General features: G+C 35.9%; 1 protein-coding gene across 1 annotated transcript in view; it reads left to right on the forward strand.

The window, feature by feature from the left end:
* Positions 1 to 233: 233 nt before the first annotated feature.
* LOC145807884 (uncharacterized) overlaps positions 234 to 27,520 on the forward strand; it is a 28,283-nt gene continuing 996 nt past the window's right edge. Inside the window, exons 1-9 of the mRNA XM_082906867.1 lie at positions 234 to 2,367; positions 2,481 to 2,554; positions 2,621 to 3,923; positions 5,934 to 6,049; positions 6,233 to 6,625; positions 7,177 to 7,233; positions 8,092 to 8,494; positions 8,810 to 8,970; positions 24,547 to 24,581. Of these exons, the coding sequence (XP_082762993.1) occupies positions 234 to 2,367; positions 2,481 to 2,554; positions 2,621 to 3,923; positions 5,934 to 6,049; positions 6,233 to 6,625; positions 7,177 to 7,233; positions 8,092 to 8,494; positions 8,810 to 8,970; positions 24,547 to 24,581 (4,676 nt within the window). The remainder of the gene's footprint in view (positions 2,368 to 2,480; positions 2,555 to 2,620; positions 3,924 to 5,933; positions 6,050 to 6,232; positions 6,626 to 7,176; positions 7,234 to 8,091; positions 8,495 to 8,809; positions 8,971 to 24,546; positions 24,582 to 27,520) is intronic.

The following is a 27,520-nucleotide window of genomic DNA, read 5'->3' on the forward strand; positions in this document are numbered from 1 at the left end:
ATACCAGGTAATTCTTTGTCTACTGGTTCTGCAGAGTATCTTTCTCAAGTGCCTAGTACATATCCTTATAGCAGTGAGATGGAGAATGGGAATAGGGCTCTGGTGGCTGGCCCAGAACAGCCACACCCACCATGTTGATACTCAGCTGGAACTGTCAGGGTTTGGGACGACCCCTGACAGTCCAGATCCTCCGAGGGTTGATTTCAACCTATCGTCCCAAAGTGGTGTTTTTAATGGAAACAAAGAATAAAGCGGGTTATTTGGATAGACTTCGCAGACGGTTTCACTTTCCTCACAAATTTTATGTAGACCCCCTTGGTATATCAGGGGGTTTAGCTGTATGGTGGACTGATGATATTCAACTTGATGTTCGCTTTTCATCGCGGAACATGATTCATAGTGTTATTTCTTCACCTGATTGTCAGAGTAGCTGGGCAGCTTCCTTTGTATACACTCCACCCCAAAAACAAATTCGAAAAAATTTCTGGATAAAATTTCAGCAGATGGCACATGAAAATTCTTACCCTTGGCTTTGTATAGGGGATCTCAATGAAATCAGCTGCATGGAAGAAAACTCCGGAGGAGCAGAATGTCGCATGAGTCAGCTTCAAGCTTTTATGGAGTTGCTCTCTGATTGTGCTCTTATGGATCTGGAATTCAAGGGCCCGCCTTTTACCTGGTCTAATAATCAACGAGGTGCTGACAATATCCGAGAGAGACTGGATCGGGCAGTGGCCACAGTAGAGTGGAGAGGTCTTTATCCTTGTGCCCAAGTGTTTCATGAGCCCATGTTTGGGTCAGACCACTGTCCTTTAATTCTCAAATGTTGTGTCCCTTTGAAAAATATTCCACGGGTGTTTAAATTCGAAACTATGTGGTCTTCTAGCCCTGGTTGTCTTGATGTGATTAAATCCCGATGGGACAAGTTTCAAGCAGGATCGCCAATGTTCCAACTAGTTAACCGGCTGCGGGAGTGTAGGGAGGGGTTAAAGAGTTGGAGTAAAGAATGTTTCAGGAACACCAAGATTCAGATTGCTCGCCTGAAAATGGAGTTGGCAAATCTCCAATCTCTACCTTCTTTTACTGATAATTCAGAACTTCACAATCAGATTCAATCTCAGTTGAAAGAATTACTAGCTCGTGAAGAGATGTATCTCCATCAAAGGTCACGGGTTAGATGGTTAACTTATGGGGATAAAAATTCTAGATTTTTTCATGCCACAATGATTCAACGTCGTCAGCGCAATCAAATCCTTAAACTTCAAGACGAGAATGGCCGTTGGATGGAATCTGACCCTGAAATAAACAGCCATCTGTTGGAATATTTTTCTCAGTTGTTTTCAAGTGTGGGAGATAGAAATATTAATGACGCTCTTTCTGTGGTTCAGCCGCTGGTAACAGCCTCAATGAACCGTCAGTTAATCTCCATGTTATCTGAGGAGGAAGTTAAAACTGCTATTTTCCAACTTGGCGCTGTTAAAGCACCTGGACCAGATGGTTTCCCTGGTTTCTTTTTTCAAAAGTACTGGGATGTGGTTGGCCCCAAAGTTTATCAAGCTGTTCGAAGTTTTTTTATGGGAGGGTTTATGCTTAAAGAGCTCAATCAAACAAATTTGGTTCTGATCCCCAAAATTGGTAATCCTACAAGTTTATCACAGTTCCGTCCTATCAGCCTTTGTAACTTTATTGTTAAGATCATCACAAAAATCTTGGCCAATCGTTTGAAAAAAGTGCTCGGTTCGTTAATCTCCCCAAATCAGTCAGCGTTTGTCCCGGGTAGGTTGATTCAAGATAATATCCTCATAGCGCATGAAGCTTTTCACTCCTTGAAACTGAAGAAGGGTGGGCAAGTGGGTTATATGGCCATAAAGCTTGATTTTAACAAAGCCTATGATCGTATAGAATGGGATTTCTTGGCTGCGGTTTTGCAGAAATTGGGTTTTCATCCGCAGTGGATCAATTGGATTATGGAATGTGTATCAACTGTAAGCTTCTCAATCTGTGTAAATGGTGAAAAAAGGGCTGCTTTCATTCCCACCCGTGGGCTTCGCCAAGGGGATCCGTTATCTCCCTATCTTTTTATTATGGTCGCGGATGTACTCTCTAATCTTCTCTCACAAAGTCTCACGGACCGGCATATCACTGGTTTTAAGCTTACAAGGCACTGCCCAGCTCTCTCTCATCTGTTATTCGCTGATGATGTGCTCCTTTTCCTAAAGGCAGAGGTCTCGGAATGTCAAAAAGTTTTGGATATCCTGTCAACTTATTGTGCTGCTTCTGGTCAAATGGTCAATTTTGACAAGTCCAGTGTCCAATTTTCCTCTAATGTGCCTCAAACTTTATGCAACTCCATTTGTGCCATGTCTGGTCTTACGGTTTCACACCCATCTGCAAAATATTTGGGGCTGCCCTTTTTTTGAGGAAGATCGAAAGCAGAGGCTTACGAGTTTCTTATAGAAAAAGTGGTGTCAAAACTTCAGGGTTGGAAGATGAAGTTGCTTTCACAAGCTGCCAGGGAAACCCTGATAAAGGCGGTAGTTCAAGCAATCCCCTCGTATGCAATGGCCTGTTTTGCTTTTCCAAAAAAGTTCTGTGCTAAATTGAATTCCTACATTCGCAGTTGTTGGTGGGGAGGGGAGTTGGATGGGAAAGGGATCCACTGGGTTTTCGTGATTTCCACAGCTTCAATTTGGCTTTGCTTGCAAGACAGGGATGGAGATTACTTAAGTATCCGCACTCTCTAAGTGCTCGTATTTTGAAAGGCATTTACTTCCCTCATTCTAGCTTTATGTTTGCAAATAAAGGTCGTCGGGCTTCTTGGGCATGGGCAAGCATTCTGCAAGGACGAGAAATTTTAAAAAAGGGGGTCCGGTGGCAAGTTAATGATGGGTCTTCTATCCGTTTTTGGGAGGACAAATGGGTCCCCTCCCTCCCTAATTTTCAACTCACTTCCATGCAGCCTGTGAACTGTGAGATTAATAGAGTGGTGGATGCTATTGATAATACTTCAAAGAGCTGGAAATTGGATGCCCTTAGGTCCCTTGTGTCAGCCTCTAAACTTCAAGCTATTTCCTCCATTCCCATTGCTTTGGCACCGTTGGCAGATTCTCAGGTTTGGCATTTTGAATCTAAAGGCTCATATTCGGTCTCCTCGGGGTATCACACTGTTAGGTCCCTTGTACATGACCCTATAACACACTCTCCGTCTTCTTCCTTCCAAATTCCTAGTAATTTTTGGAAACACATTTGGGCTCTCAAAGTTCCGCCAAAAATCCGCCACTTTTGGTGGCGAGCGTGCCAGAATGCTCTAGCTTCTAGAGAGAACTTGGTCCGGCGAAGGTGTGCTTTTTCTAATCTCTGTCCAATTTGCCAATCTAATCCCGAATCGGTGGAGCATTTACTGTTTGGGTGTCACTGGGTTCGTGCAATATGGTTTGGGAGTAATCTAAATTTCAGAGTTAACTGGAGTTCCATCCACTCGGTCCTTGAATGGTCGTGTGCTATGATGGAGCAGTTACCAAATGCTACTGAACGGGAGTTTTTCTTTCAGCACGTTGCTTGGACTGGTTGGTTTATTTGGAAGGGCAGGAATGATTTTATCTTTAATCACCAACAGATAGATCCTCTTTCAGTTTTATCTCGAGTTCGGATGGCCATGGCAGAATTTGAGTCAGCTATGGGTTTGGGCGCTGTCTCGCGTCTTCAGATTCAGGCTGCTGCCCCTTTTTCTGTAGCAAACTGGGTGCCTCCGTCTATGGGGAATTTTAAAATCAATTGCGATGTGGCTGTTAAGAGGGGCTCTAATCTAGCTGCAGTCGCCGCGGTCCTTCGGAACTCTAAGGGTCAGCTGCTGGATGGACTCACCAAGAAGTGTAGTATTTCTTCTTCTTTTCAAGGCGAAGCTCTAGCTTGCCGACTCGCTTGTTAGTTGGCTCAAGAGTTCAATCCAGCACTGGTGGTTGTGGAAAGCGACAATAAATTTGTCATCCACTTGTGTGTTTCTGAGGATGTTCCCCCTTGGGAGTGTGGAGCCATTATCCATGATATCAAGGGGATGGCTGCTCGATGTCCGTTGTCTTTCCAGTGGTGTCCGAGAGCAGCAAATGGAACAGCTCACTAGGTGGCCCAGGCATTCCTGCATGGCAATCTTTCTCTTGATTGGGTCTCACACCCTCCTGCTGCGTTACGTATTCTGTGTAATGTGGTTTAGCTTGGTGGTTTGCTTTGTTTCCTCATTTTCTATGTTCAAAAAAAAAAAGAAGAAACATATCAATTATGACACAAAGCATTTACGTATTCCATTCCAGATGATGACAAGCCATAAGGGCCACAAATTACACTTTTTTAGGAAAATATCCTGGACTCTCTGCACTGTAGAAGGAGTAAGATGTAGAGCACCATCTAGCTTCCTTATATGCACCAAAGATATATATTTTGTAACAATGCTACCTCCTAAATTTCTTTTCCTGGAGAAGAAGCAATGGCGGTATCTGGGGAATAAGTATTGGCTAACTCTACGTCAGTAGCTGCGGTAATACAGAGGATGCAAGTATTATCCAAAATGATTAGGCATAAAACGTATGTAGATGACTTTTTAAGTCTACTGTCAAATTAGGGAGAGAAAACACAAATAAAAAATCAAAGTGAAAGAAAAAAAGAGAACTAAAAAATATTAATAATAATTAACGCTTAAATGAGTGTGGAAGTGACCATTTAAGGGCTGAGAAGGAAGGGGGTGGATTTGCCCTCGAGTTTGAAATCTCTTTGTTCTTGATCTGCGCCATCTTCATCTGCATATGGATTTCAAGATAAATAGAGTTCAAGTTTGAAGTCTCTATTTCATATCTGCACCGTCTGTATCAACGTCTAGATTTGGAGATAAATCGAGTTCGACTTTTAAAGCTTTATGTTCCAAATCTACGCCATCTTCATTAGCTTCTAGCTTCAGAGATAAATCATGTTCAAGTTGTAGGCTTTTTGTTTCAGATCTGCACCGTCCTCATTTGCATTTGGATTTGAAGATGAATCAAGTTCAAGCTCGAAGGCTCTCTATTTTAGATCTATGCTTTTGTGAGTGCTTTCAATTCAATCTATCTGTTCTTTTTGTCTCTTACTAAACTCGAACTTATTATCTGCTTATATATATGCATATGAACATGTGAGAATATTAGGTTTTATGTATATATGGTAGTATATATATTCCATATATATTAGGGATTGAGCATATATTTTTGTTTTCTTTTTCAGTTCTAGGGTTAGATTGCTATATAAACCATTGTATTCTTGTATTAGAAACAAAATTGAATATACATAAAACATTTAGAAATTTTACAAGGTATCAGAGCCAAAACTGTAGAAACTGTTGCTCTTTCTCAGTCGTGGGTTGTGGGTGATCTTTTCCCCCAATCACGATATTGAAACAGGTTCTTGAATTTTCTCTCTCTAGTTCTTGACACTAATTCTTTGGTTTGCATCGCGACATCAGTTCAGTTACTGATTTAATCCCTTAGTCAAAGTCGTGCATGGTCTTCGCTGGTTAAAGTCGAGTGGTCTGGTCTCCATAGATCGATCAACTCTAGTTCGTGTTCATCAGAAGCCTCTCTCTCTCTCTCTCTCTCTCTCTCTCTCTCTGTGTGTGTGGAATCACGATCGTGGTTCAACTGAAATCTTTTTTTTTAGCCTTGGTTTTCACGATCGAAGAAGGGTTCGACTTTGCCCCTCTTGATCGACTTTTGTTTTTTTTTTCTCTCTCTCTCTCTCTCTATCTCTCTCTCTCTCAGCTTCTCTTCAATTTCAGTCGATGGTAGTCTATTTTGGTTAAATTTAAACCACTGTTTCAAGTTTATTACACTACAACCTCTCAATTTTCTATTTATTCCACCTTGCCCCATTAGTATTCTTCTTTTGTTTTTTCTGGTTTATTATAATGTTAGACACCAAACTCCAAGCTATCAGATGCAAACTTACTGGTGCCAATTATGCTTATTGGGCCAGTGTTATGAAGAATTTTCTTCTTGGTCAGAAAAAATGGAATTATGTTTCTGGTTCTGTTTCTTGTCCATCAAACCCAAAATAAGAAGGATATCTGACTTCCTGTGACACTTGGAATTGTGACAATGCCAAAGTTCTGACCTGGTTTCATAATTCTGTGAATGACCGTATTGGGATGATATTTTCCAAATACAGTATCGCCAAAGAGGTGTGAGACTATTTATTAAGTGTGTATCAGTAGTCCAACTCTGCCAAGCGATATGAGGTAGAAATAGCTATTCAGAGTGCTTGTCAGCGGGATCAGTCTATTCAGGACTTCTACATTGAGATAATAGGTTTCTGGGATAAGTTGGATCTCACGGAAGCATCTAGCCTCAAGGCACTAGACGCCTATGTTGAGTTTCGGGAACATGATCATTTAGTGCAGTTCTTAACGGTTCTCTTCCCTCAGTATGACGCTATCCGTGGCGGCATACTTCACCAGTCTCCTTTTCCATCTGTGGATGCTATTGTTCTTGAGCTCTTTTCTAAGGAAACCCGTCTTAAGACTACCAGTCAAACTCCGTCTCCCTCTGTCTTCTTGGCCCCTACTCAGCCTCCTCTATTATCGACCCTACCTCTTCATCAGCTTCAGGCCATTGCGAAAGCTCAAGAAAGGGCCACTAGCTTCTGATGAGTGTGCATTTTGCCATAAAAAAAGCCATTGGAAGTACAGCTGTCCTAAGAAGGGAAGTTAGTCTACTCCGTCTTCTCAGACACCTCAAACACAATTCAGAGGTCTTGCTTCGAGTAATTTTTGGCCTCTTACTGTTTATACTGCATTTGCTTTGGCTTTTAATCCTGATTTGGCTTCCTTGAGTGTCCAGATTGCTCAACTTCAGTATCTCTTGTCTACCTCTCAGCCATCCTCATGTGCCTCCACTTTCACATCTTTTCATTGTTTACTTGGGTCCTCTTCAAGTATCTCCTCTTCTATCTGGCTTTTTTACTCTAGTGCCTCTCATCATATGACTCCTTACCTTAACTTACTTCAAAACTATATCCCCCCATCACTCTGCCATATTTGTTGTTACTATTCCCTCTGTTATTTATATTTCTCATCTACCTGTCAGTTTATTATCTGTTAGTCAACTTGATACTTTTGGTTTTGATGCTATCCTTTTCTCTTATGTCTGTTGTGTGCAGGATTGGGTGTCCAAGAAGCAAATTGGAACCGACTGTAGAGTTGGAGATCTCTATGTGGTCAAAAAGCTTGCATCTCCCTCTATCGACCTCTCCAGTTATACTTTTCTTATTTCAATTAAATTCTTAGTCGAGTCAATTTTATTTGTGGCATTCTCACCTAGGTCATTTGTTTGTTGATTGCTTACAGTCTTTAGCTCAGTTAGGATTATTGGGTCAAGTTTATCCTAGTCAAATTGATGAATGTTGGGGGTGTAAACTTGCCAAAATATTAGTTTTACCATTTAATAAAAGTACTTCTATTTCTATTTCTCTTTTTTCTCTTGTACATATTGATGTCTGAGAACCCTTTCATATTCTCACTAAAAGGGGTTCTGCATACTACGCGTCTTTTATTGATGATTACACCCGCTATACTTTGGTATATATTATGACTCATAAATCTGACTTCTACCAAATATAACGTACATTTCAGTCTATGATCACTACACAGTTTCGATCTATCATTAAATTGTTACAGTTTGACTTGGGTGAGGAATATTTTAAAACTAAGTTCTGTGAGTATTTAGCCAATTTGGATACCATTCACCAAACCTCCAGTACTGATACACCAGCCTAAAATGGTCACGCTAAACGTAAACACTGTCATCTCCTTGAGACAGCTAGTCTTTCTTTCTCTTTGTCTCTGTTTCCCACTCTTTTTTGGAGTGAAGTAGTTCTCACTGTTGTTTTTCTTCTAAACCATATGCCTACTCCCCTACTCTCTGGTTGTTCTCCATATGAGGCTCTATTCTCTCAACTTCCCAATTACTTTCTCTTGCGTATTTTTGGGTTTGCTTGTTTTGTCATTTTTTTTTTGCGTAAAGATAGGACCAAACTTAGTGCCTGATCTATTCTATGTGTTTTTTTGGGCTACAGTCTTACCAAAATGGCTATCGCTATTATGACCTTGTTTCTGATCGTCTTTATGTCTCTCGCCATGTTGCCTTTCGCGAACATCTATCTTACTTTCAACTTCCTTATATCACTACTCTAGTTTCCAAAGAAGATTTAGTTCACATTGATCCATTTTCTTCTGAGGTCCTTGTGGATAAGTACATCTCTACTGTTTCCCATAAGCATGTTTCCTCTACCACCCCTCTTGCTGAGTCCCTCTCTACTGACCCCTATGAATCTATTTCCTCTTTTCTTCCCCATCTAGCTTCATCTCCGTCTCCTTTTCCGTTGTTTGTCTATTCTTGTCATAAGGCTCTCTCTCCACAGGTTGTCTCTGCCCCTACTGCCGACCCTTTTGCCTCGGACAACTCTAATCTTGCCAACTGTAAGTATCCCTTTTGCATCCGTAAATAGGTAATCAAACTTCATTTTGCTAAAACACATTTTTCTCCTTCATACTGTACATTTTTGTCTGTTATTCACTCTTTTTCACAACCCCAGTCTTACAAGGAGGCCTGTCAAGATCCTAATTGGATTCGAGCTATAGAGGATGAGTTGTTTGTTTTGTAAAAGACTACTACTAGGGAGCTGGTTCATTTGCCTGCTGGCAAGAATCTGATTGGTTTCAAATGAGTCTATAAAGTCAAGACTCATTCTGATGGTTCTCTTGAATACTACAAAACTTGTATGGTTGCGAAAGGTATCTCACAAGAGTATGGTATTGATTATGAGAAAACATTTGCCTTTGTTGCCAAGATGACTACTATTCGTACTTTGATCTATGTTACTGTTGCTCGTCATTGCCCTCTTTATCAAATGGAAATTAAGAATTCTTTTCTTAATAACGATCTCACTGAGGAGGTTTATTAGCGTCTTCCCCTTGGCCTTCCTCATTCCTCTAGACATATTTGTTGTCTTTGGCATGCTCTATATGGTTTGAAGCAATCTCCTCGTACTTCGTATAATCATTTTCAGACAACTGTTATTGAGCTTTGGTTTCATCCTTATACCCATGACTTCACTTTATTTTTCCTTCACACATCTGTTAATTTTGTTTCCTTATATATATATATATATATATATTAGCGTAATGTTCTGTGCCATGCACGGCTAATATATTTATATTATTATCATTTTTTTATATTGTCATAAAATAAAATAGAAAATCATTGTGTAGCACATAAAGACAGAAGAAATTTAAGATGATGTAAAATATTGACAATGTAGTAATAAATTGTTGACAAATTAAAGTATTAAAATTATTTCAAAATTAAATGTGCATCAATTTGGATAATAATGTAATAATGGTCCATTATGATTTATTTCATTATGAGTGAAAGTGTTATAATGTGCATCGAGCATAGTTTTAAGTACCAAATTTGTTGGCTTCCAAAAGTGAAAAAAGTAGTCCTAAAAATTTTTTTTAAAAAAAAGATTAAATTATTCTCAATAATAGTATCAAGAACCAAATGAATGTATTTTAGCATTAAAATTTTAAAAATCTCACTAAAAATGTACTTTTTAAACAAACAAAAAAGATAATAATTTATCACTAAATGTATAGTAACAATAATCTGACAATAAAAATATTTGGTCTTTAAAAATTAATTTTGTCCATAAATGAACTTTTGTTATAATGATATGTCAAAAATGAACTTTTGTCTACAATATTTGGTCCCTAAAAGTTATTTTTCCCTTAATGGTTTTTTTGCGTAATATGTATTTTAATTAAAAATAAGAATATATGTATTTAATTAAAAACACCTTGATGTTTTACCTTAAACCTAAATAAAAATTAATAAAATTATTACTAAAACTAGAATTAAAAACACCTTGATGTGTTTTACCTTAAACCCAAATAAAAAGTAATAAAATAATTACTAACAACTTTAATCAAATTATTTTTAATTAAATACACATTACCGAAATGTACTTTTAGGAACAAAATAAATTAATACGGTTAAGGTTTAAGAAAATCTTATTAATATTTGTTTCAATGGAAAACCAAAATATTTTTTTCTTAATATTTAAATTAAATGCATAGCAATTTAAACATTTTTATTAATATTTACATTTAATTCATAGACAATTTTGCTTGAAAAGAGAATGTACTTTTAATAATAAAGTTATTAGCCGTGCATAGCACGGTTAAGGTTTAAGATTTGTGTTTTGTTCCAAATGAAAATACATATGAATGTCTTGATAAAAAAAAAAATATTTTTGCATTAATGTAAAATCTTAATATTTGTTCCATTATTGTAACTTACGTTGCATTAGTAACTTGTCCCATTTCATCCATGAATATGGATTTGATCCATTTTACAAAAAAATTAAAAAATAATTCCTTAAAAACAAATATAATGAGTAAAGAAAAATCAATCATAAAAAATAGAATAATGATATACAAACAAAAAAACTCTACATAATTTTTAAACATAATGATGTGACTCTTCTTTCACTTCAAAGCAAAACACCATCAAAGATGGATTTATTTAGAATTTTTTTGTATGAATTTTATATATGTTTAGAATTTTCTTGAAAAATAATTATATACCAATAATGTATTAATAAGTTATAAATGTGCCAACAGGATTGGTTGAGTTGGTAAGGATCACACTCTTTACCTTTAAGGCTTAGGTTCGATTTCCACTGCCAGCAGTCCTCTTTGGTTGGCGTTCTATAAGTCCAATATAAGTTCTCATTGAGACCTGACCCAAGCCCTGGCCCTAGACTGGGATAGCTTCTGGTCACGACTCAAACCCGCCCCTATAGGTTTAGCGTTGTAACCGGCCAGTAATCCTGGGATTACCGAAGGCTTCTATGACATATTGACATAATATTAGGGGCTAGCAGAAGCAAACAACAAATATACAATATCTATTGAGCTGTGCAGACTTATATGAGATAGAAAAATTTGAAACTTTTCATATAAATACTTATGCACCATTCTTACGTCATCATATATATACAGATTAGACAAAAAGGGACTTAGTCCTATTTACAAAATAAACAAAGCCTTGTTTAAGCAAACAAGAAAACAAAACTAGAACTTTATGTACTTAGCCATAATCACTAGGCATATCCGGAACCTCCATGGGAGGCACATAGGTTGGCTAACCAAACAGAATCCAGGTAGAAGCTCTAGGCCTGGTTACGTGGCTGATCACCTATATACATAAATAATACAGTGAGCTGGAGCCCAGTGAATAATAACAAAGTAAAGAGTTTTAATGAATGATATCCGTCACAGAGTCTTATGCATATTCAGATTTCAGTTAGAAACGGATTCATATTCATATTCTTATTCAAATCACATACAAGAATTAGAGTTCATACTTAATCTTACATAGTACATCTGTTAGTGCTACAATCACATGCAAAGCATCAAAGGTCATACTTATCAGTTCCATAATGGAACCTCCGGTCGGGTAAGGATAACTTGTCAGTTCCATAAAGAAACCTCTGGACTAGGAACTTGTAAACTTGTCAGTTCCACCTAGGAACCTCCAGCCGGGTACAAATAGCTTGTCAGTTCCATAAGGAACCTCCGGACTGGGAACTTGTAAACTTGTCAGTTCCACCTAGAAACCTCCAACCGGGTACAGATAGCTTGTCAGTTCCATAAGGAACCTCCGGTATCGGGAACTTGTAACATACTTGAATCATAGCATAATGTCACTTGTAACATACTTGAATCGTAGAATATTGTCATTTGTAACATACTTGAATCATAGCATACTGTCACATGTAACATACTTGAATTATAGCATATTGTCACTTGTAACATACTTGAATCATAGCATAATGTCATAAATGCTTGTTATAGTTGGACAATCATTCATATAATGAAACATAGCATCTCATTGAACAGATCTTACTTCGTAGACAGAAAGTATCTTATCTTGAACTTAGCTTTACTAAGTTATTACTCACAGTGTTCAAATGCCTGGTTTGCCTTTGTAATTGACCCTACACAATTCATAATACACATAGAAATTGGGTTACAATACAATTTATTCCGTTCTTTAACTTGTTTAACATTCTTAGGCTTCTCTTATGTTCTTTAATTCATTTACAATGTTTAATGCATGCCTAAGAGTGTTTTGGAAAGCAAGAGAACGGAAAGCGAAGTATAGAACAACTTTTTAAAATTTCCGAAACAGGGCTCTCTGCTTGAGCGTAGTTTCGTCTGCTCGAGCGGACCCCTTTGTTCTGAAAAAGTATTGGTTACTTGCATTTTATGCTCGAGTGAGGAGTCTAGTAAAACAGGGTACGCTCGAGCGGGACTTTCCACGCTCGAGCGAACAGGTCAAATTTTGGATTTTTCCAGATTATGTTTGAGCTTCCAAACTTGGTTCCAACCAATGTAATTAATATCATGAGACTCATATTTCCACCATATAACTTTTAAGATGAACATAAGGACCAATTTTACAGGATTTGAATCTCAATTTCACATAAATCCATCTCATAAATTCGAATCATATCAAACTCACTTCATAACTTCAAAGCTCATGCAAATTAATTTTCATATCATTTTGAAATATACATGCATGTGAATTATAGGCTTAATTTTCAACTTAAATAGTACAATTGATGATCAACTTCATGAAATTCAACATTATTATGCTTGTATGTGCCAAATAGCCTTCAATTTATTATAAAATGCATGTTTGTACTCAAATATGCAAACTCATAACAATCCTTTACATGGATGTACACACAAATTTGAAATTCATCAAATTCAATTCAATTCAATTCATGTTCTTCATATCAAGCCTAATTCCAAACTCACAAATTCTAAAACTTGAATTGAGCTTTTAAAATAATTTCAAAACTTGGGTTCATACATGACTTGTCTAAAACATACAAACTCTTAAATAATCAAGAAAATATGACCAATTTTAAATCATTTACATCAAAACTCCTTTAATTTATAAATTAAGCTCATTGTTCATAAACCCATAAATTTTCAAAGCTTAATTCTTATTTCATCAAAACATGAAATCAGTTATTAGAAATCCATAATGCATGTACAATTAGAACATTAAAACTTGTAGAATTTATCCATGCATGTAGAAATTAGAATCAATTCGTGCATGATATTCCAAAATCAAACCAAAAATAATTAATTTCTAAATTAATTTTCATAAATTTGAACATAGCTTTAATTTCTCATTTTCTTTTTAATTACATAAAATTGACTTCAAGTTCTTTCTATTTTCCTTCAAAACATGAATTTAAAGCTATAACCTTCTAAAAAAAAAATCATTTGCACGTATGAAACATTTATCAAAATCCCACCAATTCTACCTTATCAAACTCAAACCATAATTAAACTCTTAATTTACACCAAAACTCAATCACAAACTTATAATCTTTAAATTATGAATTAATTTCTTAACTTACATTACATGCATGGGTTAAAAATCTAATTATAAAATCAAAACTTTATTTAACATTCTAAATTTTCACAAACTTGATTCTCATGAAACATTTCCTTTTTCTCTTCAAATGTGAATTTGAATTAATTCAGATTTTTCATAATTCATGAAACATATTGTAATTAGAGTATTAATTTGCTCATGCATGTAACAATGAGGTTTATTTTCATGCAAGATTACAACATCAAATTCAAAATAATTAATTCTTAAATTTATTCCATAATCATCCACATGCATGTAACCCATTTCACGTTTAGAACCCAATTTCAAATTAGCTTCCATAATCTTACACTTAAGTCAATTTTTCTTCATCTTCTTGCTATTGATTCCAATTTCACCTCTAATTTCAAGTGTAATGTAAAGATTCTACACAAATTAACATAAATTCTATACCTTAAACTTTAAATGAATTGAAATTCTTGAACTTTCCTTCCTCTCCTTGATTCTCTTCTTGTATTTCTTTCCCTTGACTTGAACCCACCAGCACAATTCTCTCTCTCTCTCTCTCTCTCTCTCTCTCTGTTCTCCTTTCTCTCTCCTTCGGCTCTGTTTTTTTTTCCAGCACCCTCGCCACTTGATGATGTATATCATGTATATGGCACTGTCGCCTTGAACTACCAAGAACACCAACATCCCCTTTTGCATTATAATTATATTAAAAATAAATTAATATACCAATTACATTTTAGTTTAATTGAACATCATTTAATCTTAATTAATCTTGATTAGCCCAAACACAAATCTTACATAATTTAATTAGTCTAATTGACTTCCATTAGAACCTAATTAATTATATTTAAATTTATCAATCCGAATCAGATATTAATTAAACTCCCCAAAAGACTCCAAATATCAAATTGAACTTATTCTCATCCTCGATTTTGATTTCTTAAATCATTTAAGCCTTCAATTTCTGATCAGACTCACAATTTCGTCAATAAATTGCTTATCCAAATTAGGCACCCCATAAATGAATTTAATTCATAATAATCTTAATTCCTAATTTGTATAACTTAATCAACTTCAATTTAGACCCAATTAATCGAATCTTAATATTATAAATTTGAATCGAATATTTAATTAAACCCCCAAATGTGTCCGTAATTAAGATTAAATTGATTTAACTTTTTAACTTCACTTCTTTAAGCCGTTTGGACCCTTAATTTCTAATTTTAAAATAAATGTTTAATAGAATCATATATGAATCAATCTCTATAATTTTCGTGAATCCCTGATTAAATCATAATAATTGACAATCAAATTTTAAATTTTCTTAATTAATTAAGTGCTAATCATTATATGTGATGGGGTCGTTACACTTCTTCTCATCTAAACTTTTTAACACCAAAGTAAAAAAGAAGAAGTTATAAATGTAAAAGTCTGGCGTCATAAAAGAGAATGATATAAATTTAACATAATAAAATAGTTAGGAATCTAACATCACAAAAAAAAAAAAGTTGCATATACAAAGATTCATCAATGATTATCTCTCAAAAATCAAAAAATAGTAGAAGTCTGAAATGTAGGTAGTGATTCTCCTCTCAAAGATCAAAAAGAGTTTAAAAGAAAAAGAATTAAGTCTTTGAGTTTAAAAGAAACATTGGTATTATTATAGAATTTCTATGAAAAAATTCTGTAATAAAGTTAATGGAATTATTTTATAATAAACATGTCGTCCGTATTGAAGGTAATGAGATTATTATTATCTATATATTATATAAGTAAAAAAGAGTTTTTAGTCACAAGCCTTGTGAGAACTCTAAAGTCTCATTTCACAATTGTTAATTTTTATAATTTCAAAAATATTTGAAAATAATACTATTGGCTAACAAACTAATTATAAATTTTAAAAAATACCACCTCCTAAAATTTCAAATTGCAAGTTCCTAAAATCTCTCTCCTAATATTTTTCTATTTCCTAATTCTCATCTCATAACAAAGTAATCATATATATATATTATTAAAAATAATATTTTTTACATTATAAAGGTTTATTTTTTTTCTAAAAAAGTCACATCAGCCTGTCTTTTTCATTTACATATAAAATTCTATACAAATTCAATTTCAATTCTAATAATCAATTTTATATGGACTCTATTTGAGAAATATTTATTTTCTATATATTTTTATATAATTGATAGTTTAATTTAATTATCATGATATTTGGAGGAAATTTTTTTTTGATATACAAATAAATAAATAAGACAAAATTTGCATAATTATGTGCATCGTACGGATCAAATTAATTTTTTTTTTTTGTCTATCTTATTGATATCTTAATATTAATTTTTATTTAACATGAAATTATTTATTACAAAATATTTATATTTAATTTAAATTTTATATACCTATATACAATATAAATGAGTAATTCAAAAAGAATATTAAAGAAAAAATCAGTACGCTACATAATTAATTTATGTATTTTCTTTTTAGTAAAATCACAATATATTTATATTTAATCTTTCAAAAAAATTGTGTAATTCTATTTACACATATTTTTATTTTCCAAATAAAAATAAGTAATTAGAATTACTTTTAATTTTATATTACTTAATTTCTTTCTAATTTAACTATTAATTTTACTGTAATGTCCCGGACATGCATCTGATTAATTTGTCATCTAATTACATTGTTATGTGCTAATTGATTATGCGTTTGATGAGAAATTGTATGTGAATTAGCAGGGTTTGAATTTATATCTGTTGATTGTAGAAAAATTTGTTGCATTTACAACTTTAAATGAAAAATTGAAGGTCTTAGAGGCACTAGAAACCAAAACTAAGCACATATTTGTGATCAGCATAATTTTTAGGACTTAATAAAAAGTTTGATAAAAATTTGATTCAGAATGAACTAAGTGGGTTTAATTGAAAATTATATATATTGGCCTTAGTTGAGAGACTCAACAAAATATCTTCATTCTTGAAGACAAAAAAACGGGGAGAGAGAGAGAGAGAGAGAGAGAGAGAGAACTCAAGAAGAAGAAGGAGAACAAGGGGGATTAAGCCAAATCTTCACCAAGTTAACCATCTAAGATCAGATTTTCCCTCTAATTTCATGAGTCCAAGTCATAGCACTCATGAAATCTAACAATCTAAGGGTTAATTGTGTAAGTTGATGTTAGAAACCCACATGAGCTTTAAAGAGAGGAATTATAGGAAATAGCTCAAGATCTTGTCATCCATGTGTAAACGTTCCCGAACGTCCCGGGAGGGAAATCCCGTTCTGTTCATTGGGCTCACTACAGTTCAGGACTCAAATGTCACGGTCCTGTATCTAATATCGCAGAGTGCAATGCAAGACCGATGAATCATCAAAGAGTCCACATCCAGCAAATCGTTTTTGAAAATAGATTTTTTGAAAGAAGTGCCAAACATGGACTGCTTTGCCAGATACATAGTCGCCACCTAAATATTTTATTTTTGGGGAAATTTAGGAAACCCTGACTCGTTGCCTAAGGCCACGTGTCCGTCATCACCAAAGGTGCCTCGGCTCGGGAACTTGGGTGCGATTGGGGAAGGTCACTTCGTGAGCACCCCTGCTCGCCCGATCAAAGATCGGCATCTACTAACCATGATATCTAGTTTTGAAAACATTATGCATTCTTATTCCAGTTATTAGCCTATATTTACTATGTGATGCGCACAGCATACAAGTATCGATTGGATCGCCTAAATTGGAACGAAACATCTCATGTTTGTTTTGAAAACGGTTTGCTACTCGTAAGTAGGCTAAAATGTGGATTTGTCACCCTCAGGTGGGCTTAGAAAACATGGTTTTGCCACTATCTAATGGGCTTAAAACTCGCAGTCGATGAGTTGTTCCAATCCAAATAACCCAACCTTCACCCACAGGCATTCAGGTAGGTATATCACATAAGCACATAGCCTCATGGTAAGCATGCTATCATGGCAGTCACTCACACACATGCAAGGATGCTAAAGCATAAAACTTACCGAGTACTTCAAGCCAAAACAAAAGCTATGTTAGAAATCCATGCATGATCCTAACTATACAGAAATGCCTAATGCTACACATGCAAAAATGCAACTACAATAGGCTCGGCTATTCTAAGAATAACATATGAGATGCTACAGCTAACACGTATTCATTTTGGAATTGAGATACAAATGCAGTTAGTATGATGCGCCGAGCCCGGTGCATGCAAAACAGATGAATGACACAAACATGCAAGCATAAGTATGCTAATTGAAACATGCCCTAATCTAACCATCATAAGCTGGTAAATAAAAGGGAGAAAGACGTGGGATTGAAAGACATGCATCACACGCACACACACTTATTACAGTTGTGCCCTCGCTCGGAGGGTCCGAATAAATAATATAGTCCGAATAAATAATTAAATATTACAAAACCCTAATTAATTAACAAATTAACTAAGAAAGCGGATAAACTAGCATGCAAGCCTATGGACTGCCTGAGCTCTGTTCCGAATGATGAAAGATGCATGCTTGATTTGCCTGGCGCGGAAATCCATTACGATGCCCCGATTCGCCTTTGTTTGCAATTAATCTCGGAATGTTGTGCAAGGCTCCGGAAGGCTGTTGATTTCTGATTTGCTGCAACAGAGGCAAGAAAGGGGCACAAAAAAGTATTTTCACATATGTATGCATGACTACTCTTCAGGGAGTGTAGTCCTCGATCCTCGTCCCACCAATCACGCATCTCGATGCATGATGGCCGAGGAGTCGAATTGCACGACTCGATGTGAAATGAATGCACATGAAAACACAACAAAACCTAAACTCCATCATGGGTAATCCGGAGTGTCGACGACCGGGAATTGAGACACGTTCCGTCACTCAGAGTACGAAACGTCCCTCGTTTTCCGTGCTTGGGCTAACTCCTATCCCAAACACAATGCAAATGAGATGGCATACACAATGCGACTAACATACAACCTAGCATACGCAATGCTATGGACTGAAATGGCATACACAATGCACGATGGACTTACATCAACATGAGTGGACCTTAGCCACACTCACATCAGTGGCCATTAGATGAAAATGAGACAACCGAAATGTGTGCACACATGCACGAATACCAAGGACCGAACCTAAGGCATGTCATGCAACTCTAACAAGGCATAGCAAAGGATGAAACATGACATGGAATAGCATAAATTACAGTTATGAAACATCATGAAATATGGTCCCGAAACATGCAAATATGGCACACAATGCAAGCTAGGGGGCCCGTGTACCGAAACTAGTGAAGTGCGTTACACTAGAGGTACCTAAAGCAATGCACCAAAGGCGAAACCAACCCCAAACAGACCCTAGGCAGGTCTGAAACAGTGGAAAATTGGCCTAAAATGATGACTCGGAATGCAACGAAATGGAGCTCATTCAATGGTCGGTAAATGGGGCATACAAGCCCGACTCTCAAACGCATTTAAAGAGATGAAAACATGGCAACATGGAATTCAAACAAGCTCTGAAATGTGATGAATAATAGCCTCAAAACATGAACACACCTCAGTATATGCATGGAATGGATCTCAAAACTTAAAGCTAAGCATGGACCTTGAACTACAAGCATGCAGAACTTAACATCATTCAACCATAAGACCCAAAAACAGAGCTAGGGCAGTCCAAAATAAGCACATTATCAGTTTAAGGCATGGCCAAAATATGCTAGAATCAATGGCTTATAAAGCATGCAAAGAAAGCTAGTGAACTATGAGTTGTTCTACAACTATATGAAGCATATGAGGGCTCACCCAACCAGCCAAAAATAGAAGTATTTCATGCCAAAATATGCCCAAATAACCACTGAAACTCAGTCAATGCATGCAAAAATGATGGGCTCCTTTGAAAGGCCAAGAAGAGGGTTACTCTACACATACATGATAGACAAACAAAAGGGAAAAACCACATCTGGAAATGAGTTATGACAGCCCTAAAACCCACCAAAAAGAGCCTGAAATTAGTCTAGGAAGCATGCAATGAAAGGCCCCTTTGAAAGGCCTTGAATGGGATTGTTCTACACATGCATCATAGACATAAAATATGGTCAAAGAGGCTCCGGACATAGCTAAGACAGACCTTGAAACTCACAAAATAGGGCCTGAAATGTGACTTCAAAACATGCAAGATGGAGCCCTTTTGGAAGGCCAACAATGCTAGTAAAGAGAACAAGGGGTGAGAGGGTCACCCCTCTCTGATTTTGAAGCTTAAAAACACATCTAAGCCACTGAAAATCCACTGGATTTCAGTGGCTAAAAGGCCAAACCAAGGCCAATGCAAATGCTCACATGCAAGGCTCAAAACATGAGGAAATGAAGCATGGAAGGGGGAAGATGACCCTAAACAGAAAAGAGTCCTTAAACAAACATGTTTAGAAGATCAAAAAAAGACTTTTTCTAGTTTATGAAAAATCCCTAAAATGCTTGCAAGTAAGGCTAAGATATCATGCAAAATAAGCCCTAAAAGAGAGATGAAACATACAAGGATGTAGGAGACCTCAAATAGAAAAGTATCCTTAATCAAACTTCAAGAGGAGCTCAAAATAAGACACTTTATAGTTTATAAAGAAAACCCATAAATGCTTGCAAATAGGGCTAAGCTATGGAGCAAAATAATGCAAAAAAAGAGGGAAATGGTGTGTTACCCTTAAAGCTCAAGAAGACAGCAGCAAAAGGGGTCCAAACTTTTAGCTAAAACCAGATTTTGGAGCTCAAAATGATCCTCAAAGAACCTCAACCCAATGGTAGTTGAGTTTGATCAAGGGTGCCTAGGCAAAGGAGAGGTATATCTCCAAGTATAGCTCTTGCTATGCACACAAAGGCAAGAGAAGGAGAGAGAGGCAGAGATTTGGCTCTGGAATTTCTAGTGAGAGATGGATTTTTTAGAGTGAGAAGCTCCCAAAACTTGCTTAGGAAGATTGTCCTTCAAAATGAGAGATATAACTCATATATAGCCATATACAAGAGTTGGTTCAAAAAAATCTGAGTTTGGAACAGCTGGAGCTTGTGGAAGACAGCTGGAGGATAAATATCTGAGTTTGGGATTTGTAGACCACTTTTCTGGTCGGCCAGCCACTTTTTCTGGAGAGGGTGGTCGACCAGCGACCTTTTCGGGTCGGCCAGCTAGTTTAGGAAAATTCTGCTTTCTAGGTCCAACTTCAAATGGCCATAACTCCTTCATATGAACTCCTTTTCAGGTCACTCTTGTGTCCAAATTGAAGCCCCGGAAGTTATATTTTCAATGGAACCAGCCTTACATTAAAATTCCTCTTGTGAAAAAAGTTATGCCTATTTTGGTGAAGCCGCGCAGATTCGGTCCAACCGGATTCATGCCGAACTTCTTCCAAACTAGTTTTCTTCTCTCCTTTCTTCTTTTCTTCAACTCCAAACCCCTAAACAAAGTGTTTTGAAAGATTTTTCAAAGATTTCATCTCTCTTTCATTCATTTCTACTTTGTCCTTGCTCGGTTTACCGAAAAGTGCAACATTTGACAAAACGCGAGCCTCGAAACATCGTAAAAACTTTATTTCAAAAACGTTTTGAAAGAGAGAGTTTTGAGGTCTAAAATATTTTGATCAAGATTGTTTTGGTCCAAAAAGGGGTATGAAGTTGAGATTTGACTCTCTCCTTGCCGAAGAAACTGAACCTTTCCCCTGCACACCTTTCTCCACCATATAAACCATCAGTCGCATCCAAGTCTTAAGGGCGGTAAAAAATGGGGTGTCTACACCATGGCATGAGTTCATGAAATTTTTGTTCATACATGTGAAATCTTGCATGGTTCTTCAATTGAGAAAGAAACCCATGAGTTTTGAGAATTGGAGTTCAAACTTGCATGTTTCTAAAGTTATATTTCAATTCAAGGGTTGATTTGTTTTCTTTACATGGGAATTTTAAGGTTGATTTAAAGTCATGAATTTTGATTTGAAGCCTTGATCTTTATTTGAAGTTGGAAATTGTAACAACCCCGAATTGTGATTAGCCACTAATCTATGATTAAGAGTACCTAATCAGTAATTAAGAAGAAATTATGAATTAATTGCATGTGTAATGCATTGTTTGTGTTTATATCTGTCTACTGTAGGAATATTGGTTTGTATTTCCGTTTTGTTCTGCGAATTGAAGGCCTTGTTGGCATCCGATCACGAAATTAACTTGATTTATGTGTTATTGGAATTCTTAGAATTTTATGGTAGGTTGAATTTAAATTTGATTTGGAACGAAATTATTAGATTAAATTCAATTAGACTTAAGCTTAATTACTTTTTTTAATCATACTTGATTAACTAGCCTATATAGGGATAATTGAACTCCACTACCTCATTCTAGACTTCTTTATTTCCTCATTTTTGAGCCTACAACTGTTGGAAAGGGAGAGGAGAAGGAAATCAAGCTCAACTAGGGAGATTGCTAGGAAATTTGAAGAAATTGGCTTAAACTTAGCTAGAATTTGAGATATTGGGAAGAATCACTCAAGAGTTCAAAGAATTGAGACTTGTAGGTAAGAAATCCAACCGATAAGTTATGTAGTGACTCACTCAATTTGTGCATTCAAAAGAAGATGAAAGAGTAATGCATGAAATGAACTAATGTAGTAGGAAAGAAGAGGATTAAAGCATGCATATGCATTTCATCATATTTTTCAAGATTGATTTTAAGTAATTCTTCCATGCATGTCATGTTTCTAACTTAATTTTGAGACTTCATCATGTTTTCCATCAATTTATCTTGTTTGAGCATGATTTGAAAGGTTTAAGTTCAAGGAATTTACATGCAGGTTATGTTTTCAACATTCCAAGCTTGATCTTGCACAATTGGCTTGCTTTTGGGCTTTATTTTGCGAAATGATTTTGACTTCACAATGTTTTACAAGTTTACACATGTTTCCTTAAGCTTTTGACCCAAAAGAACATGATTTGTAACTTTGAATTCGAGTTTTGAAGCTTGAAGAGCAATCTAGAAATTCCAGAATTCTGCATCTTCACTCGAGTGACAGAACTTGCTCTCGAGCAACCACTCTTTGTTTTGCACTTCCGCTTGAGCAACCAAAAGTTCGCTTGAGCGTAAAATTCATTCTCCCAGAAGTTTTACAAAATTTTGCAAACCGCTCGAGCGACAATAGTTGTGCTCGAGCGAGGACCTTGTTTACTCAGTCTTATGCTCGAGCGATCGTCAAGCCTTCGTCGAGCGGAAAAATCATGCAACCAGTACTTTTGCAGACCTTGGGGCTTGCTTGAGCGTAAAAAATGACGCTCGAGCAAGGTGCCCTATTTTTGAAAATTTTGCTAAGTGTTTCAAAGTGCATTCTGGCATCCTTATTATATTTTAGGCATCCATAAGCCTTAATTAAGACATAATAGTGAGGATAAAGACTAGAAACACACCCAAACAAGAAAGAAATGAATTAAATAAATTTTGAGCATGTGTTTCAATGTGTATCCGTTCTGTGTTTGTGTAGGTCATGCGCCATAGGCTATCTGATTATCTGCTCTGTCTGTCTGCTATTAGAGCCAACTGTGAGTAATAACTTTATAAAGCTATGTTCAATTTATAAGTATTCTCTAAATGATATAAAATGATCTGCTTTCTGAAATATTATTTTTTGTATGAATGAATGGTTGTCTAATGTTTTTTAAATGAACTGGTGGCATCATTAGTTTCAGATGATATTTGTTATCTGTTCTGTTATGTCCCAATTATAGGCCAACTGTACGTCTTATGAGCCAACTATTATGGATCCTTCTGCATACGTCTCATTTATAGGTCAACTGTACGTCTTATGAGCCAACTGTACTGTTTCTATGCACATGATTCAACTGTATGCCTTCATGGTCGTCCCTTATGAGTCAACTATTTCTGCTAGTGCTAATGGATGTACCATGTATGATTAACTACAAATTCTGATTATGAGTATAATTTTAAATATGTTTCTGTTATGGACACTGAATTCTGAACATGATTATGAATCCATTTCTAATATATAGACTAAATTCTGCTTTCTGTATTTGTTATGGAAACATTCATTAAACCCATTACCTTGTTATTATTCATTTGACTCCAGCTCATTCTATTATTTATGTATGTAAGTGATCAGGCACGTAACCAGGCTCAGTGATGATCACCTAGACTTCTATTTTGTCGGCCACCCTTTGTGCCTTCCGAGGAGGCTCCAGAAAGAGTCAGTGGTCGAGTTTTGTAAACCAAGCATAAGTCCTTGTTTTTCTTTGTTGAAATCTGAACAAGTTTTTGTTTCTCTGTGCACTGGGCTAAGTCCCACTTTTGTTTTATCTGTATTTTGTAAGTGACGTACGCCTATTATAATTATGATGTCACATGAGTGTATATAAAGTTTTAAATTATCTGTCCCATATATATCTACACAGCTCAATGGACGATGTATGTTTTATATATCTACTTTCGCTAGCCCCTTAATTATATGTTATTCTGTACAGAGGCTTTTGGTAATCCAAGGACTACTGGTCGGTTACGACACTAAACCTATAGAGGCGGGTTTGGGTCATGATAGAAATGTTTAAATATGTTTAGAAGTGTTTTGAGCCTTATTTTCTATACAATGAAGTGAGGTTGCAAAAGGGAAAAGGTCCATTTTTTTTAGTAGATTTCAGACTAGTTTTACAGCTAGACTGCTCGAGCGACTTGAGCCACCGCTCAAGCAACCAACCCTCTTTTGCTTTAAGTTGCACTCTGCTTGCACGAACGGCCAACTCTACCACACAAGTGGCCAGGCCACTGCACATGAGGCCTACAGGGCAATTTTTTTGGTTTTGTTTTCTTTCCGTTTCACCGACTACCGAGCCTTCATTGACATGGTTTCCATGTGTAATTCATATTCATATGCATAGCATGAACACGAAGGAAATTAAAGAATAAATATAAACAATTTAATGAATAAGTAATGGGTGAAACGAATCAGTTTAAGAACCGATTGCATAAATTGAATATGTTATGAAATGTTATGCTTGTGATATGTTTCTGCAGGTTGAGCCATTGAGGTGTATCACTGACCAAGCACTGTGAGTAACATTATTGTAAAGATATGTTCATATGAATTATATTTGAAATGCTATTGGATAAGTTATGCTTTCGGAATGATATTTGTTTTCGTGAACGAATGTCTCATTTTCGAATCTATTATGGCATCTAAAGAAAGTCCCAAGTTATGGGGAACATAATGTTAATATGGGTCCATTACATATAAATGATTACGAGATCTCGTTAGCCACGTGATAATGTAGTGATGTGTTTAATCAGTATCCAAAACCAATTAATCTAGTTGAAAGATGATATGTTCTGTTCTGTTGGATGTACCATTACTATGTTTAGATATGAGAATGATTGTGACATGATTTGTTTTATATATGTGATATATTTGGAATTCGTTCACTAACTCCTTTACTTTAATGTTATTCACTGAGTTTTAACTCACTATGTGTATATATATATATATATATATATGTATGTACAGGTGGACGACATGAAGATCAAGCCTAGATGAACACTGTTAGTTGAGCCACCGCTTGAAGTTTTTGAGGTTTTGGTGCCTCCGAGTTAAGGCTAGGTTGAGAAGACTGTTGTTAAGTTTTGATCATGATGTTGACATTTTGATATATGTATATATGTATATAAATGTTTTGTTCAAGCTGTATGTAATACAGGGTGGGTAAATTAACGTTATGTGCATGTGTTATTTCATCTAGAATCATAGCTCATTGGACAACTAGTTATATATATTTTTTTGATTTGTACAGGAAGGCCTTTGGTAATCTCAGATTATTGAACAGTTACGACGTTAAACCTAGAGGATCGAGTTTGGGTCGTGACAGAATGGTATCAGAGTACGATTTAATTTACCAACACACGTGTCCAATTGAGCAATAGGAAGTCTAGAAAAGAGTTAGGATCATTTGCATTTGTGCTACAAGTATATGAGTTAAGATGTGAATTTATGACCTCCATGTGAACAAGAGAATGACAGTTATATTCACGAATGTGCTATACTAGTTCTCTTATTGAGTGTGAAGTGTATGAAAATACATGCATAAGTATGATCACCGTTTCAGCATGAATATGAAAGTATGTGGCTGTGACAACCCTCACCTCTGATTAGCGTTAATTCATGATAAGTAATTGATTAAGATGAAATCCTAAATTGTTTGTGTGAGTGTGTTGTTTAGAATGCATTTCTATCTTTAATTTCGAATTGCAAATTGAAAGCCTTATCGGTGACTGATTCAGAAATTGATTAGTGTTATATGCTAATTAGGATTTATAGAATTTTATGGTAGGTTTAATTAAAATTTGATTTGGAATGATTAAATTAGAATAAATAATGCTAAATTAATTGAATCTAGGTTAATTACATGTTTGCCATTAGTAGGCCTTACAAGACCATTTATTTTAGTCTTGATTCATATATGTTGGCACACCACTTTTCATCCATCTTCTTGAAAAAAACGTGAGAGAGAGAGAGAGAGAATTGGAAGAAAAATTGATTCAACAAGAGTTTGGCTTGAAAATTTAGAGGAATTGAAGGAGAATTGCACTTTTGAGCTACCACACTTGGAATTCAAGACTTAAGGTAGGAAATTCACCCTCTTAATTATGAATTTGAGTTGTTACATGCATGGTTCATGGAAAATTGGTGATTAGAGTCAAGAATTAGCTTAAAGTGTTGATTTGAGAGTCCATTCATACATGCATGATCATATCACGGAGTTTTGAAGTTGTTTTGCATGAAATTCTTCCATGCATGTCTAGATTATGGTTGTAATCCAAGAATTCACCATGTTTTTTAGCTCAATCTTGCATTTGGTCATACTTTGGAGCATTAAAGTTCATAAGAACTTATGCATGTTATGTTCTTGCATTGTTCTTCAAGTTTACATTTAAGTTTGTGTTCAATTGTCTTGGACTTTGATTTTATAAAATAATCTTTAAAACATGTTGTATTATGAGTTTCTAAGTGTTTTCCAGAAAATTGGCGCAAAAGGATGAGTTTTGGCATGTTTGACTCTTGGTTTGAGCTTCGGGAGCAAATCTGGAAAACCCAGATTTTGGCTTCCACGCTCGAGCGACCACCTTTGTGTTCAGGGCTCCGCTCGAGTGACGGAATGCTGGCTCGAGCGTAAATTGCAAGCTCTTAGGTTTTTGCGTGTGCAGACGCACGCTCGAGCGACGAGACCTACGCTCGAGTGAGCATCGAGCGAAGAATTTCAGTAACCAGTACTTTTCACATTTTTACAGCAACCTCTCTATTTCGGTAAGCTCGCTCGAGCGAAGAAAGCCACGCTCGAGCGAGATCCCTATTTTCAGCAAGTTTGGAAAATGTTGTTAAGTGCATTTTTTTGCATCCTCATTCCATCCTAGGCATTCCTAGGCCACGTTTAAGGCATCTTAATGAGGATAATGTTATAGAACCACACCAAGTCAAGATAGAGGCTAAGTTATTAATCCCGAGTGTGTAATTTAGTGTGTGTTCGTTCTGCTACTGTGTAGGGTTGACACCCGAGGACGCTGATTAGCCTGCCTATAGCCCAGTAATCTGTGAGTAACAATGTTGTAAAGATATGTTCAATTATAATTATTTTATGAACGATTGACTGTACTGCTTTCTGAAGTGACATTGTTTACTAAATGAATGTTTGTCCTATTTTATGAACTGTACTCGTGGCATCCATAACAACTTACTGTTACTGTTACTGTTACTGTTACTGTTACAGAGATCTCTGTCAGTTCCAATGTTTGGAACTACTACTGTTTACTGCTTTGATGGTCATCAATTGACTGTTCGGTCTATTAAGACCTACTGTATTGTTCTGCTATTGGATGTACCACATATGATTGCTATGGTTTCTAAATGACTGTTATGACATGAACTATGAGTCACTAATTGAATAGCTGATCTATTGATGCAAATGACTGTTGTAATTGCTGAAGGGACATTCATTCTTAA

Source organism: Camellia sinensis, chromosome 14 (assembly GCF_055761805.1).
Source record: "Camellia sinensis isolate YWXY chromosome 14, ASM5576180v1, whole genome shotgun sequence".
Taxonomy (NCBI): Eukaryota; Viridiplantae; Streptophyta; class Magnoliopsida; order Ericales; family Theaceae; genus Camellia; species Camellia sinensis.